Source organism: Salmo salar, chromosome ssa26 (assembly GCF_905237065.1).
Source record: "Salmo salar chromosome ssa26, Ssal_v3.1, whole genome shotgun sequence".
NCBI classification, from domain to species: Eukaryota; Metazoa; Chordata; class Actinopteri; order Salmoniformes; family Salmonidae; genus Salmo; species Salmo salar.
The window spans coordinates 3,970,495-3,988,101 of record NC_059467.1 but is presented as its reverse complement, the minus strand read 5'-3'; the positions used below and the strand labels follow the sequence as shown (position 1 = coordinate 3,988,101).

The window sequence follows — 17,607 nt, the reverse complement described above, 5'->3', positions numbered from 1 at the left end:
TGATTCTTGAAGCACTATCTCTGAAACCATTAACACTTGTTGCCAATGCATTTACCAAGTGTGCCAAACGGAATGCACGTTCTCTGCTTTACTCAGTTTGTAATTTTATAACACATTTCTTGCAAAACTGTAAACATTGGTCTCTACATTGCTACACTATTTCGCCAATTGCCTTTCCACATTGACACATGTGAAAACACTTTTAGATAATGAGTTCACTTAGAAATCAGCGCTTGAGCACTATAAATAGGCCAGAGGTAAACATTTGGTTTGGACAACAATGGAGGCCAATATTGGACAGAGAGTAAGAGGGGTGAGAACTAGAGGAGGAAGAGGAGGTGAAGGAGGAGGTGGAGGAGAAGGAAGAGGTGAAGGAGGACGGGGAAAAGGAAGAGGAAGGGGAGTCAGGAACAGAATAACTGATGAAATCAGAGCGACTGTGGTTGACCATGTTGTCAACCACGGGATGAGCATGAGGATAGCTGGGCAATGGGTTAAACCAAATCTGAGCTGCTATACTGTTGCAGGTATCATCCGGATATTTCGAAATGAGAACCGGTAAGTAACTGTAAATGCTGTAGTCTTACTGGTACAGTAATATGTACTGTACTTTCATAATGAGAAGGATCTTTCACTAAAACCACTCAAATGTTTTTACAGAACTGCAAGAAAACCAGTATCTGGTGGAAGTGGTTGACTGTTCACCCCAGAGTAGGAGACCCACATTGTAAATATGGTCATTGCAAATAACTGCATCAGACTCAGAGAACAGCAGGACCACATAATGGCAGATAACACCATATTCCAAAACGTCAACAGATTGAGTCTCTCTGCACTGTCTCGTCTACTGAAACGCAATAGAATTAGGATGAAGCAGCTCTACAGAGTTCCTTTCGAAAGAAACTCAGACCGTGTAAAACAACTGAGATTTGAATATGTGCAGGTAAGCTATACTTATCCTATCATTGGTATTGGATCTGGAAGTGTATGGTGCTACATCATATTGACTGATCCCTGTCTTTTTGTACTGTGCTACATTGTTTTGTCTTGTCTCTTTCAGAGAGTCATGGAGCTAGAAGCAGATGCAGTGCATCATCAGCTAATATATGTGGACGAGGCAGGTTTCAACCTTGCACAAACAAGGTGCTGCGGCAGAAATATCATCGGACACCGTGCCATCATCAACGTCCCGGGACAACGTGGTGGCAACATAAGAATGTTTTCGGCTATTCGTCAAAATGGCATCCTTCACCATCATGCAATCCTAGGCCCATACAACACTGCACACATTATCACATTTCTTGACACCCTCCACAACAGACTAATCCCTAATGACCATGGGCCAGAGAAGCCCAGGTACGTTATCATCTGGGACAATGTTAGTTTCCACCGGGCTGCTGTGGTCTGCAATTGGTTCACAGGTCACCCACTTTTCATCGCACTCAATCTCCCCCATACTCTCCATTCTTGAATTCTATTGAAGAATTATTCTATGCATGGCGTTGGAAGGTGTATGGTCGCCAGCCCCACCAACACATACCCCTTCTACAGGCAATGGAGGAGGCTTGTGGAGACATCGATCAGGGGTCATGCCAGCCCTGGATATGGCACTCCAGGCGATACTTTCCACGCTGCCTAGCTCAAGACAACATCGCATGTGATGTGGATGAAGTCTTATGACCAGACCCACAAAGACGACGAGATGTAGCCCAATTTCTTTCTGTTCTTTTTTTTCTAACACAAATGTTTTTGTTTTCTTCTACTCCGCTTTTGTTGTTTGAGGAGTGTTAGAACATTTTGAGAAAAAAAATCCCCTTATTTGTATTGATAGTGTATTATGTTCGGAATAAACATCCATACTTTACACATTTGGATACCTGTGTGTATGTGTTTACTACATGTATGACACAACTTTATTGCACACTGCTATGCCCTGCACACAGAAAAAGCAAAAGCCACAATTGCTTTTCAATTATACTATCAGTGCGTAGTTGGTGCTTCGTGTGCTTATTCAAATGATGTTTTGTGTGTACTGTATTGACACCTAAAACCATTTTTTTAAGAGTTTGAAGAGTTTTGCATGAATTGTTTGCTTTTGCAAGAGATGTATAATGTTTTGCTGTTTGGTGTAAGTTTTTGTGGTTAGTGTGTAGAGTTTTGCAAAAACTAGCCTATAGTTTCAGAGTGCCTAAGCAATCAGACAAAACTGCAATGTTCCACTGGGTAGAGGTGAGGCCAATGTAATATCAGAGCCATTTTGATAGATGTGTGGCAGAAGAGAGGGGACCCCGAGCACATTTATATGCCCTCCGAAGAAAGGTCGGTAGACCAAGATTCAAAGGTCAGATTAGGAAGGAAGAGGTGGTGTTTGTTCGATTGCGCTTAGGACATTGAACACGTCATTACATCTGGTTGGTAAGCATGTGAATGGTTTGTGTCTGGAGTGTATGGTCGATGAAACGGTGGAGCATGCGTTATATTGTTGTAAGTATGCTGAAGAGAGGGAAAGATTGAAGTGTAGGGTCATTGAGGTTGGATGGGGTTGGGGGGTTTGAAATTGATTTTGGGGATGAGGGAGGGTCTATTAGAAGTTAGTAGGGCTCTTTTTTATTTTCTCAGAAGTACTAAGTTAGGTAGAAGGATTTAGAAATGTTGTAAACCGTGATTGACCACACACACCAGCACAGTAGGTGGCACCTTTAACGATGGTTTGTGGACCACCATTATATCATAGAAGAAGATGGCCTCCTGAGCAGCACAGCAGTCTAAGGCACTGCATCACTACAGATCCTGGTTCGTTCCCAGGCTGTGTCGCAGTCGGCCACGACCAGGAGACCCATGAGGCGGCGCACAATTGGCCCAGCATCGTTCGGGTTAAGGGAGGATTTGGCCGGCCGGGTTGTCCTTGTCCCATCGCGCTCTAGCGACTCCTGTGGTGGGCCGGGCGCAATGCACGCTGACACGGTTGCCAGGTGTATAGTGTTTCTGGGTTCTGGGTTAAGCGAGCATTGTGTCAAGAAGCAGTGCGGCTTGGTGGGTCGTGTTTCGGAGGACGCACGGCTCTTGACCTTCACCTCTCTCGAGTCCATACGGGACTTGCAGCGATGGGACAAAACAGTAACTACCAATGGGATATCACAGAAAAGGGGTAAAAAAAATGTTTTAATCTCATAGAAGAAGAAATGCATGTCAGAGCAAAAACCAAGCCATGAAGTCGAAGGAATTGTCCGTAGAGCTCCGAGACAGGATTGTGTCGAGGCACAGATCTGGAGAAGGGTACCAAAAAATGTCTGAAGTGTTGGAGGCCACTGTGTTCTTGGGGACCTTCATCATTCTTAAATGGAAGAAGTTTGGAACCACCAAAACTGGAGCTGTCCACCCGGCCAAACTGAACAATTGGGGGAGAACGGCTTTGTTCAGGGAGGTGACCAAGAACCCGATGGTCACTCTGACAGAGCTCCAGAGTTCCTCTGTGGATATGGGATAACCTTCCAGAAGGACAACCATCTCTGCAGCACTCCACTATTCAGGCATTTATGGTAGTGGCCAGACAGTTGCCACTCCTCAGTAAAAGGCACATGACAGCACCTAAAGGACTCTCAGACCATGAGAAAAAAGATGATTCTCTGGTGTGATGAAACAAAAATTTAACTCTTTGGCCTGAATGCCTTGCGTCACGTCTGGAGGCAACCTGGCACCATCCCTACAGGGAAGCATGGGGGTGGCAGCATCATACTGTGGGTATGTTTTTCAGGGGAAGGGACTGGAAAAATAGTCAGAATCGAGGGAAAGATGAACGGAGCAAATTTCAGCAAGATCAGCAAGATCCTTGATGAAAACCTGCTCAGGGCCTCAGACTGGGGTGACGGTTCACCTTCCAATGGGACCAAGACCCTAAGCACACAGCCAAGACAACACAGGAGTGGCTTCAGGACAAGTCTCTGAATGTTCTTGAGTGGCCCAGCTAGAGCCCGGACTTGAACCCTGATCGAACATCGCTAGAGAGAACGGAAAATAGTTTTGCAGCAACACTCCCCATCCAACCTGAGCTTGAGAGGATCTGCAGAGAAGAATAGAAGAAACTTGTAGCGTCATACCCAAGAGGACTTGAGGCTGTAATCGCTGCCAAAGCTGCTTCAACAAAGTACTGATTAAAAGGTCTGAATATTTATGTAAATGTGATTTATTTTTTCTATTCAAATGTTTTTTTGTCAAAAATATAAAAACTGTTTTTGCATTTTCATTATGGGGCATTGTGTGTAGATTGAGGGGGGGGGAAAACTATTTAGTCAATTTTAGAATAAGGCTGTAACAAAATGTGGAAAAAGTCAAGGGGTCTGAATTCTTTCCGAATGTTTTTCAAAATACATTCTTGAATACATTAAAGAATGTATTTTAGAATATATTTTCACATGTATTTAAATATAAAAATGTGCCAAATCATATAGTAGCGCCATGGTGACTGTCTTAACAGTGAAACTTTAGTAGGCTCTTTGTTATCACATTCACTTATGTCTCATTAAGACTGCAGAACTGGCACTGTACAATCTTAACCTTTATTTACAGAACACACCATAACATAACTTGCATGATAATCCTTCTCAAGGAATGGCAAAAAGGTATAAGACGAAGCCTAGCTCCAAACAATCCACACCTCCAAGTATTCCAATAGGGTGTCGCCGGTTCAATATATTTTCTTAAAATTCATTTTTATTGTACTTGATACATACCAAAAGCACTAACATGCATTTAAATGGCTTCTAAAAAGACTACAAACATGATACGTTATCGGTCATGTTGTGACTCCATGTCTTTCATGTGCATATGACAAATAAACAAACTTGACGAGAGCATTGCAACCAATATCCAACAGCAGAACTAACGTACTGGGTCGTTCCACGAGATGCTTTTGAATCCCTTTGATATGTTAAGTAGAAATGATGCACTAATCTAGAATTTTAAAAGCCTGTTATATGAAATGAAGTGCCCTTTAATATAGACTACATGGACATTTCTATAAATCTGATTTTCAATATGAATAAAGACTTCTGAGTGTACTGCGTGCACCCTTGGTGACATCTAGGAAGATATTAACTTCTCTAGGGTAGGGGGTAGTATTTTCACGGCTGGAAGAAAAACGTACCCAAATTAAACGGCCTACTACTCGGGCCCAGGAACTAGAATATGCATATTATTAGTAGATTTGGATAGAAAACACTCTGACGTTTCTAAAACTGTTTGAATGATGTCTGTGAGTATAACAGAACTCATATGGCAGGCAAAAACCTGAGAAAAATGTAACCAGGAAGTGGGAAATCTGGTGCTTGTAGTCCTTTCAAGTCATTGCCTATCGAACACACAGGGACTTAGGGTTCATTTTGGACTTCCTAAGGCTTCCACTAGATGTCAACAGTCTTTAGAAAGTTGTTTGAGGCGTCTATGATGAACAGAGAGCGAACAGAGGAAGTTGTTGACTCAAGAAAGCACAAGAGTTCATTGGCGCGCATTCACGTGAGGAGGTAGCTGTGTTCCAAAACGTTTTTTCAAGACATCGGAATCGTCCAGTTGGAATATTATTGAAGTTCTAAGTGATAAAGGCCCTAAAGATTGATGCTATACAATGTTTGACATGTTTGAATGAACATAAATATAACGTTTTTTACTTTTCGTCGTGACATTTTGGCCGCGTGCTTACTACACTTGGAGTAGTTTACTGAACGCGCTAACAACAAGGAGCTATTTAAAACAACATTTATTGTGGACCTGAGATTCCTGGAAGTGCCTTCTGATGATCATCAAAGGTAAGTGAATATTTCTAATGCTATTTATGATTTTAGATGACTCCAAAATGGCGGGTATCTGTATTGCCTGCGGTTGTTTTCTGAGCGCAGTACTCAGATTATTGCAAAGTGTGCTTTCCCCATCAAGCTTTTTTGAAATCAGTCACAGCAGTTGCATAAAGAAGATGTTCATCTATAATTCTTTGAATAACATTTTAATATATCAACGTTTATGATGAGTATTTTTGTAAATTTTTGTGCTGATTCACCGGCAGTATTGGAGGCTAAATATTTTCTGAACATCACGCACCAATGTAAAATGCAGTTTTTGGATAAAAATATCAACTTGATCAAACAAAAAATGCATGTATTGTGTAACATGATGTCCTAGGAGTGTCATCTGATGAAGATCGTCAAAGGTTAGTGCATAATGTTAGTTGAATTTCTGGTATTTGTGACGCCTGTCCTTGCTAGGAAAATGGCTGTGGTTTTTCTTGTGTTGGAACTGTCCTAACAGTATCTAACTTTATGCTTTCGCTGTAAAGCCTTTTTGAAATCGGACAATGTGGTTACATTAAGGAGACGTGTATCTTTAAAATGGTGTAAAATATTCGTATGTTTGAGAACTTTGAATTATGAAATTTTGTGGTTTTGAATTTGGCGCTCTGATTTTTCACTGGCTGTTGAATAGTGTGAACCGTGGCGTCCCACCTGCCCAAGAGAGTTTAACCCACTAGCCCCCCCAAAAAATACTCCCAAGTTTCACCATCATTGTAAAGCTCTAGTTATTTTGCTGCTTTGACAAAGTTAAATAAACACAATCATCTAATTTTCAACACCAATTGGTATATTATATACCTGTTTAAATAAAGGTGAAATAAAAAAAATATTTAAAAATACTCTGATCTTGTATATTATTTAAGGTTAAGAAAAATCTGCTTTGGTGTGCCTTTATGAACTAAATATATTGGTGAATCAAAAACACAGTGGTTTGCTTTTTATATTGAATGTTGCCATATTCAAATGTACAGTACACTGTAAAACCAAGTGTTTAGGATCTGAACACATAACTAAACACTTTCCACTGCTCCAGAGTCCAATGGCGGTGAGCTTTACATCACTCCAGCTGACGCGTGGCATTGCGCATGGTGATCTTAGGCTTGTGTGTGGCTGCTTGGCAATGGAAACCCAATTAATGAAGCTCCCAACGAACAGTTCTTCTGCTTAAGTTGCTTCTAGAGGCAGTTTGGAACTCGGTCGTGAGTGTTGCAACCGAGGACAGACAATTCTTATACGCTACGCACTTCAGCACTCGACGGGCCAGTTCTGTGAGCTTGTGTGGCCTACCACTTCACAGCTGAGCCGATGTTGCTCATTGACGTTTCCATTTCACAATAACAGAACTTGTAGTTGACCGGCGAAACTTTAGCAGGGCAGAAAATTGACGAACTGACTGGAAAGGTGGTAATCTATCAAATCCACTCATTTGAAGGGGTATCCACATAATTTTGTATATATAGTGTACCTTAAAAAAAAGGTAAGGCTGTGTATCAGAAAACCAGTCAGTATCTGGTGTGACCACCATTTGCCTCATGCAGCGCAACACATCTCCTTCGCATAGGCTGTTGATTGTGGCCTGAGGAATGTTGTCACACTCCTCTTCAATGGCTGTGCAATGTTGCTGGATATTAGCAGGAATTGGAACACACTATCGATCCAGAGCATCCCAAACATACTCAATGGCTGATGTGTCTGGTGAGAACTGGGACATTTTCAGCTTCCAGGAATTGTGTAATGCACGACATGGGGCCATGCATTATCATGCTGAAACATGAGGTGATGCCGGCAGATGAATGGTCCTCAGGATCTTGTCACGGTATCTCTGTTCATTCAAATTGCCATCGATAAAATGCAATTGTGTTTGTTGTCCGTAGCTTATAACCCCACCACCACCATGGGGCAGTCAGTTCACAATGTTGACATCAGCAAACAGCTTGTCCACACAACCCCATACACGCTGTCTGCCATCTGCCCTGTAAAGTTGAAACAAGGATTCATCCGTAGAGTGTGCCAGTGAACGTGAGCATTTGCCCACTGAAGTTGGTTGCGATGCCAAACTGCAGTCTGGTCAAGACCCTGGTGAGGACGCTGAGCATACAGATGAGTTTCCCTGAGACTGTTTCTGACAGTTTGTGCAGAGATTCTTCAGTTGTGCAAGCCTACAGTTTCATTAGCTGTCCTGGTGGCTGGTCTCAGACAATCCTTCAGGTTAAGAAACCGTATGTTGAAATCCGTGGACGGCATGGTGATCTGCAGTTGTGAGGCAGGTTGGAGGTGGTTTATAGTAGAGAAATAAACATACATTTCTCTGGCAACAGCTCTGGTGGACATTCCTGCAGTCAGCATGCCATTTGCACACTCCCTCAAAAGGTGAGAAATCTGTGGCATTGTGTTGCTCGAAAAAACGGCATATTTTAGAGTGGCCTTTTATTGTCCCCAGCACAAGGACACTTGTGTAACGATCATACTGTTTAATTAGCTTCTTGATATGCCACACCTGTCAGGTGGATGGATTATTTTGTGTCGTGACTTAACCTTCATTAATCTGATGACTGTTTTTTATTGAAACCACTAACTATGTTTAATTGTTACCCAATTTAAATTAATCATGTAACAATTAACTCATTAGGATTTGGGGCACCACGGAAAAAGTTATTTAGAGAGTCACCATCTCCTGAATTAAACTCTAAGGTCTTTACCTATAACATCGATAAACAGTCATCTTATTAATCATTACCTCTTATCAAATACTCAATCTGAACGATTGTAAACATCTTGGATCTGAAAAACCTCAGTCTTGTTCATTATTCAGTACTACACAAATTGGTTTATTAATTTATTTACTAGCTAACTAAATAATAACACAGAATACACATACACACTTACATGAGACAAAGGTTCCCAGTGGACTGGCAAGATATAACGGCTATGTGACTACATACTGTACAGTGGCAAGAAAAATATGTGAACCCTTTGGAAATACCTGGATTACTGCATAAATTGGTCATACAATTTGATCTGAACTTTATCTAGGTCACAACAATAGACAAACACAGTCTGCTTAAACTAATAACACACAAACAATTTTACGTTTTATTGAACACACTGTGTAAACATTCACAGTGCAGAGTGGAACAAGTCTGTGAACCCTTGGATTTAATAACTGGTTGACCCTCCTTTGGCAGCAATAACCTCAACCAAACATTTTCTGTGGTTGTGGATCAGACCGGCACAACGGTCAGGAGGAATATTGGACCATTCCTCTCTACAAAATTGTTTCAGTTCAGCAATATTCTTTGGATGTCCGGTGTGACCTGCTCTTTTGAGGTCATGCCACAGCATCTCAATCGGGTTGAGGTCAGGACTCTGACTGGGCCACTCCAGAAGGCGTATTTTCTTCTGTTGAAGCCATTCTGTTGTTGATTTACTTCCGTGTTTTGGGTCATTGTCCTGTTGCATCACCCAACTACTGTTGAGCTTCAATTGGCGGACAGATAGCCTAACATTCTCCTGCAAAATGTCTTGATAAACTTGGGAATTCATTTTTCCATTGATGATAGCAGTCATTGATAGCAAGCTGTTCAGGCACTAAGGCAGCAAAGCAGCCCCAAACCATGATGCTCCCTCCACCATACATTACAGTTGGGATGAGGTTTTGATGTTGGTGTGCTGTGCCTTTTTTTCTCCACTCATAGTGTTGTGTGTTCCTTCCAAACAACTCAACTGTAGTTTCATCTGTCCACAGAATATTTTGGCAGTAGCGCTGTGGAACATCCATGTGCACTTTTGCAAACTTCAGACGTGCAGCAATGTTTTTATTGGACAGCAGTGGCTTCTGTGGTGTCCTCCCATGAACACAATTCTTGTTTAGTGTTTTATATATGGTAGACTCGTCAACAGAGATGTTAGCATGTTCCAGAGATTTCTGTGTCTTTAGCTGACACTCTAGGATTCTTCTTAACCTCATTGAGAATTCTGCACTGTGCTCTTGCAGTCATCTTTGTAGGACGGCCACTCCTCGGGAGAGTAGCAACAGTGCTGAACACTCTCAATTTTTATAGATCATTTGTCTTACCATGGACTGATGAACATCAAGGCTTTTAGAGATACTTTTGTAACCCTTTCCAGCTTGATGCAAGTTAACAATTCTTAATCTTAGGTCTTCTGAGATCTTATTTGTTCCAAGCATCAGGCAATGCTTCTTCTGAATAGCAAACTCAAATTTTGTGAGTTTTTTTATAGGGCAAGGCTACTGTTGTTCACTCTGGAAGATAACCAGCCATGTCAACGGTTTCCATTGGTGATGAGCATTGTAGGATAGTCTCACTTAGATTGGCTTTTCTCGATATCTAACTTAAGACAGCTAATCAGCTGTCCCAATGATTGTCTGAGATGAGCTTCTCGCCTCTTCCTCCTCGTGTTGGTATTCAGGATTCAGACCACGATGGACATGAGCTGCAGCTCTTCGTCTCTCTGGTCTAAAGGAAGGTGAGTTTGTTTCTTCACCTCGTGTTGGGTTTCAGAGTTTGACAAATTTAAAACATGTAGCTCTACGCCTCACGTTTCCTGGTCTAAAGGTTGATTCCTCTTCCAAGACTTTATGCAATCTTGGTAAAAAGGGTCATTCCGTCGTGCTGACAAGCTTTCTGACCTCACGCTGGGCGTGGCTAGTTACTGGGCAAAGGATATCAAAAACTATTATATAATTACAAAACTAAAATCTCATTCCTATCTTAACTTCTTTGGGATAGGGGGCAGTATTTTCACGGCCGGATAAATAACGTACCCGATTTAATCTGGTTACTACTCTTGCCTAGAAACTAGAATATGCATATAATTAGTAGATTTGGATAGAAAACACTCTAAAGTTTCTAAAACTGTTTGAATGGTGTCTGTGAGTATAACAGAACTCATATGGCAGGCCAAAACCTGAGAAGATTCCATACAGGAAGTGCCCTGTCTGACAATTTGTTGTCCTTCTGTTGCATCACTATCGACATTACAGCATCTGTGCTGTAACGTGACACTTTCTAAGGCTTCCATTGGCTCTCTAAAGCCGCCAGAAAGTAGAATGGGGTGTCTGCTGTCTCTGGGCAAAGTACAGCAGCAGAGTTTGTAAGTGGTCAGCCTGGGGACAGTGAGACTGAGATTCGCGTTCACGAGACTTCTCAATTTTTTTCTTTCAGCCTTTTGAATGAATACAACGTTGCCCGGTTGGAATATTATCGCTATTTTATGAGAAAAATAGCATAAAAATGGATTTTAAACAGCGTTTAACATGCTTCTAAGTACGGTAATGGAATACTTTGACATTTTTTGTCACAAAATGCACTCGCGCGTTTCCCTTCGGATAGTGACCTCAACGCACAAACAAAACAGAGCTATTTGGATATAACTATGGATTATTTGGAACCAAAACAGCATTTGTTGTTGAAGTAGAAGTCCTGGGAGTGCATTCTGACGAAGAACAGCAAAGGTAATCCAATTTTTCTAATAGTAATTCTGAGTTTAGTGAGCCCCAAACTTGGTGGGTGTCAAATTAGCTAGCCTGTGATGGCCGAGCTATGTACTCAGAATATTGCAAAATGTGCTTTCGCTGAAAAGCTATTTTCAAATCGGACATAGCGATTGCATAAAGGAGTTCAGTATCTATAATTCTTAAAATAACTTATGTATTTTGTCAACATTTATCATGAGTAATTTAGTAAATTCACCGGAGGTTTTCGGTGGGTATGCTAGTTCTGAACATCACATGCTAAAAAAAGCTGGTTTTTGATATAAATATGAACTTGATTGAACAAAACATGCATGTATTGTATAAGATAATGTCCTAGGAGTGTCATCTGATGAAGATCATCAAAGGTTAGTGCTGCATTTAGCTGTGGTTTGGGTTTATGTGACATATATGCTTGCTTGGAAAATGGCTGTGATTATTTGTGTCTATGTACTCTCCTAACATAATCTAATGTTTTGCTTTCGCTGTAAAGCCTTTTTGAAATCGGACAATGTGGTTAGATTAACGAGAGTCTTATCTTTAAAATGGTGTAAAATAGTTGATTGTTTGAGAAAATGTAATTGTGGTATTTTAGTTGGTTTTGTATTTCGCGCCGTGCGATGCTGTTGGCTAGGGGTTCCGCAGGCAGAACGGGGTTCCGCTAGCGGAACGTCTGTCCTCAACAGGTTAACACATACCTTAACCTGTTGGTGACCCCTTCCCGTTCTCATCCCGTTAACGGGATTGATTTTCACAACAGCCAGTGAAAAATCAGAGCGCCAAATTTAAAACAGCAAAAATCTCATAATTCCATTTTCTCAAACAATCAACTATTTTACAGCATTTTAAAGATAAACTTCTCGTTAATCTAACCACATTGTCCGATTTCAAAAAGGCTTTACGGCGAAAGCATAAAATTAGATTATGTTAGGACATAAACTTCACAACAAACACCACACAGCCATTTTCCAAGTAATTAGATGCATCACAAAAACCCAAAACACAGCTAAAGGAAGCACTAACCTTTGACGATCTTCATCAGATGACACTCCTAGGACATTATGTTACACAATATTTATATCCAAAAACAGCATTTTACATTGGCGCGTAATGTTGAGAAATGTTTTTCTCCAACCCTCTGGTGAATGAGCAGAATGAGCGCACACAGTACGTAAATTCTCATCGTAAACATTGATCAATATAGATGTGTTATGCACAGAATTATAGATACACTTCTCCTAAATGTAACCGATTTGTCAGATTTCAAAAAAAGGTTCACGGCGAAAGCACAATTTGCAATAATCTGCGTACAGCCCAGATGACACTGACAACTAGCAAACAGAAACCCGCCATCTTGGAGTCAATTAAACTAAGAAATTACATTATAAATATTCACTTACCTTTGATTATCTTCATCAGAATGCAGTCCCACGAATCCCAGCTCCACAATAAATGTTCGATAAAGTTCATATTTATTTCCAAATAATCTATTTTGTTCGCGCGTTAGGTTCACTATCCAAATCCACTACGTGCGTGCTTACTTAGTCCAGACGGAAAGTCAAAAAAGTTATACTACAGTTTGTTGAAACATGTCAAACAATGTATAGAATCAATCTTTAGGTTGTTTTTATCATATACCTTGAATAAAATTCCAACCGGACCTATCCGTTCTCTTTAGGAGTGAATATGAACTCTGCTCGCTCCCAAGTCTTTGCGCGTGACTTGAGCCCATGCCTTATAATGGGACACCAGTTTACCACAGCTGGTATTCCCTTCAAATTCACCATAGAATCTTCAAACACCGTTCTAAAGACTGCTGACATCTAGTGGAAGCTTTAGGAAGTGCAAAATGAACCCTAAGTCATTGTATACAGTCAAGGCAATCACTTGAAAAAACTACAACCTCAGATTTTCCACTTCTTGCTTGATTTTTTCTCAGGTTTTTGCCTGCCATATGAGTTTTGTTATACTCACAGACATCATTCAAACAGTTTTAGAAACTTCAGAGTGTTTTCTATCCAAATCTACTAATAATATGCATATTCTAGTTTCTGGGACAGAGTAGTAACCTGTTTAAATTGGGTACGTTTTTCATCCGGCCGTGAAAATACTGCCCCATAGCCCTAAGAGGTTTTAATCACTTTTCTTATTGGATTCACAGCATATTGGATGAAAACTTGACAGATAAAGGGGTATCCTTTCCAAGTTACAGTATTTGGTCCATACAGTTTTGAATAACATTACAAAATGAAAAACAATATGACATTAGTTTTCCATAGTCCTCCACTGATCATTTCCCACATTCCCCATGTTAGAATTAGTGTTCCATTTTCTTCTTTTAGACATTAGAGATTTGGGCTGTCAACAGTCTCTGGAGACAAATGCATTCCTTTGGTTGAAACTAAAGGGTAGAGGGAAAAGTTCTCTACTGCTTAAATTTATGACCGGGGTGGAGGTGTCAAAACACTCACCCCCCCCACCCCCTTTGCGGGTGGGAGAGGGTCTGGTTATTGTCAGTCATTGCCAAGCTGATCTGACCCATTCTGATCCTCATAGGACAATCATGACAGTTGGCAAAGGAGAAATGCTTTCTAACAGTGACGTAACCAATTATTTTTTTTGAGAGAGAGAAATAAGCTTTTTGTGCTTATGGAACATTTCTGGGATCTTTTATTTCAGCTCATGAAACATGGAAACAATCACTTTACATGTTGCATTTTATATTTTATATGCAATGCCCACTGGGAAAAAGTGTGTATACAGCATACACCTGTGTATAGACCCCACTATATCACTGAGTACACCCTTCTGTAGTCTTTTTTAAATGAAATCCTACCAAATATTCTGACTTCAGAAAAGTGGATTGGCAGTGTAAGCACAAGCATATTGTCCAATTTGCATATTTTGTTACAGTATTTCAGAAAGATTGTAATATTTTTTATATGTAATTGTGTCTACATTCAACTGATAAAGCTTAATTTTGATATATAGTACCAGTCAAAAGTTTGGACACACCTACTCATTCAAGGGTTTTTCTTTATTTTTACTATTTTCTACATTGTAGAATAATAGTGAAGACATCAAAACTATGAAATAACACATATGGAATAATGTAGTATCAAAAAAGTGTTAAACAAATATTTTAGATTTGAGTTTCTTCAACGTAACCACCATTAGCCTTGATGACAGCTTTTCACACTCTTGGCATTCTCTCAACCAGCGTCACCTGGAATTCTTTTCCAACATTCTTGAAGGAATTCCCACAAATGCTAAGCACTTGTTGTCTGCTTTTCCTTCACTCCGCAGTCTAAGTCATCCCAAACCATCTCAATTGGGTTTAGGTTGAGTGATTGTGGAGTCCAGATCATCTGATGCAGCACTCTATCACTCTCCTTCTTGGTCAAATAGCCCTTACACAGCCTGGAGGTGTGTTGGGTCATTGTCCTGTTGAAAAACAAATGATAGTCCCACTAAGCACAAACCAGATGAGATGGCATGTAGTCCCGTGTGGCTCAGTTGGTAGAGCATGGTTTTTGCAACGCCAGGGTTGTGGGTTCAATTCCCACGGGGGACCAGTATGGATAATTTTTTTAATGAAATGTATGCATTCACTACTGTATGTCGCTCTGGATAAGAGCGTCTGCTAAATGGCTAAAATGTAAATGTAATGGCGTATCGCTGTAGTAGCCATGCTGGTTAAGTGTGCCTTGAATTCTAAATAAATCACAGACAGTGTCACCAGCAAAGTACCCCAACACTATTACACCTCCTCCATAATTCACGATGGGAACCACACATGTGGAAAACATCCGTTCACCTACTCTGCGTCTCACAAAGACATGGTGGTTGGAACCAAAAATCTCAAATTTGGACTCCTCAGACCAAAGGAAAGATTTCCACCAGTTGCTCATGTTTCTTGGCCCAAGCAAGTCTCTTCTAATTAATGGTGTCCTTTAGTGGTGGTTTCTTTGCAGCAATTCGAACATGAAGGCCTGATTCACGCAGTCTCGTATGAACAGTTGATGTTGACATGTCTGTTACTTGAACTCTGAAGCATTTATTTGGACTGCAGTTTGAGGTGCAGTTAACTCTAATGAACTCTGGGTCTTCCTTTCCTGTGACGGTCCTCATTAGAGCCAGTTTCATCATAGCGCTTGATGGTTTTTGCGACTGCACTTGAAGAAATCTTGAAAGTTCTTGACATTTTCCGGATTGACTGAGCTTCATGTCTTAAAGTAATGATGGACTGTCATTTCTCTTTGCTTATTTTAGCAGTTCTTGACATAATATGGACTTAATCATTTACCAAATAGGGATATCTTCTGTATACAATCCCTACCTTGTCACAACACAACTGGTTGGCTCAAACGCATTAAGAAGGAAATAAATTACACAAATGAACTTTTAACAAAGTACACCTGTTAATTGAAATGCATACCAGGTGACTACTTCAGTAAGCTGGTTAAGAGAATGCCAGGAGTGTGCAAAGCTGTCATCAAGGCAAAGGGTGGCTACTTTGAAGAATCTCAAATATAAAATATATTTTGATTTGTTCATTACTTTTTTTGTTACTACATGATTCCACATGTGTTATTCTACAATGTGGAAAATAGTTATTTTTTTAAATAAGAAAAACCATTGAATGAGTAGGTTGTCCAAACTTTTGACAGGTACTGTATATACAGTGGGGGGGAAAAGTATTTGATCCCCTGCTGATTTTGTACGTTTGCCCACTTACAAAGAAATGATCAGTCTATAATTTTAATAGTAGGTTTATTTGAACAGTGAGAGACAGAATAACAACAAAAAAATCCAGAAAAACGCATGTCAAAAATGTTATAAAATTATTTGCATTTTAATGAGGGAAATAAGTATTTGACCCCTCTGCAAAACATGACTTAGGACTTGGTGGCAAAACCCTTGTTAGCAATCGCAGAGGTCAGACGTTTCTTGTAGTTGGCCACCAGATTTGCAAACATCTCAGGAGGGATTTTGTCCCACTCCTCTTTGCAGATCTTCTCCAAGTTATTAAGGTTTCGAGGCTGACGTTCGGCAACTCGAACCTTCAGCTCCCTCCACAGATTTTCTATGGGATTAAGGTCTGGAGACTGGCTAGGCCACTCCAGGACCTTAATGTGCTTCTTCTTGAGCCACTCCTTTGTTGCCTTGGCCGTGTGTTTTGGGTCATTGTCATGCTGGAATACCCATCCACGTCCCATTTTCAATGCCCTGGCTGAGGGAAGGAGGTTCTCACCCAAGATTTGACGGTACATGGCCCCGCCCATCGTCCCTTTTGATGCGGTGAAGTTGTCCTGTCCCCTTAGCAGAAAAACACCCCCAAAGCATAATGTTTCCACCTCCATGTTTGACGGTGGAGATGGTGTTCTTGGGGTCATAGGCAGCATTCCTCCTCCTCCAAACACGGCGAGTTGAGTTGATGTCAAAGAGCTCCATTTTGGTCTCATCTGACCACAACACTTTCACCAGTTGTCCTCTGAGTCATTCAGATGTTCATTGGCAAACTTCAGACGGGCATGTATATGTGCTTTCTTGAGCAGGGGGACCTTGCGGGCACTGCAGGATTTCAGTCCTTCACGGCGTAGTGTGTTACCAATTGTTTTCTTGGTGACTATGGTCCCAGCTGCCTTGAGATCATTGACAAGATCCTCCCGTGTAGTTCTGACCTGATTCCTCACCGTTCTCATGATCATTGCAACTCCACGAGGTGAGATCTTGCATGGAGCCCCAGGCCGAGGGATATTGACAGTTATTTTGTGTTTCTTCCTTTTGCGAATAATCACACCAAATGTTGTCACCTTCTCACCAAGCTGCTTGGCGATGGTCTTGTAGCCCATTCCAGCCTTGTGTAGGTCTACAATCTTGTCCCTGACATCCTTGGAGAGCTCTTTGGTGTTGGCCATGGTGGAGAGTTTAGAATCTGATTTGATTAATTGCTTCTGTGGACAGGTGTCTTTTTTACAGGTAACAAGCTGCGGTTAGGAGCACTCCCTTTAAGAGTGTGCTCCTAATCTCAGCTTGTTACCTGTATAAAGGACACCTGGGAGCCAGAAATCCTTCTGATTGAGAGGGGGTCAAATACTTATTTCCCTCATTAAAATGGAAATCAATTTATAAAATTTCTGACATGCGTTTTTCTGGATATTTTGTTGTTATTCCGTCTCTCACTGTTCAAATAAACCTACCATTAAAATTATAGACTGATCCTTCCTTTGTCAGTGGGCAAATGTAAAAAATCAGCAGGGGATCAAATAC

At 40.9% G+C, this 17,607-nt stretch overlaps 1 protein-coding gene across 1 annotated transcript; it reads left to right on the top strand.

The window, feature by feature from the left end:
- The first annotated feature begins 353 nt into the window (after positions 1-353).
- On the top strand, positions 354-1,823 carry LOC123730789 (uncharacterized). Its single transcript, XM_045708749.1, has 2 exons — positions 354-943; positions 1,061-1,823. The coding sequence occupies exons 1-2, from the start codon at positions 734-736 to the stop codon at positions 1,469-1,471; spliced, it is 621 nt and encodes a 206-aa protein (XP_045564705.1). The 5' UTR covers positions 354-733; the 3' UTR covers positions 1,472-1,823.
- Positions 1,824-17,607: the final 15,784 nt, after the last annotated feature.

Excerpts from the sequence above, each read along its gene's own strand:
- LOC123730789 (XM_045708749.1), top strand. The coding sequence starts at position 734 with ATGGTCATTGCAAATAACTGCATCAGACTCAGAGAACAGCAGGACCAC. Across the intron at positions 944-1,060 it reads TGAGATTTGAATATGTGCAG|AGAGTCATGGAGCTAGAAGC; the intron begins GTAAGCTATACT and ends TGTCTCTTTCAG.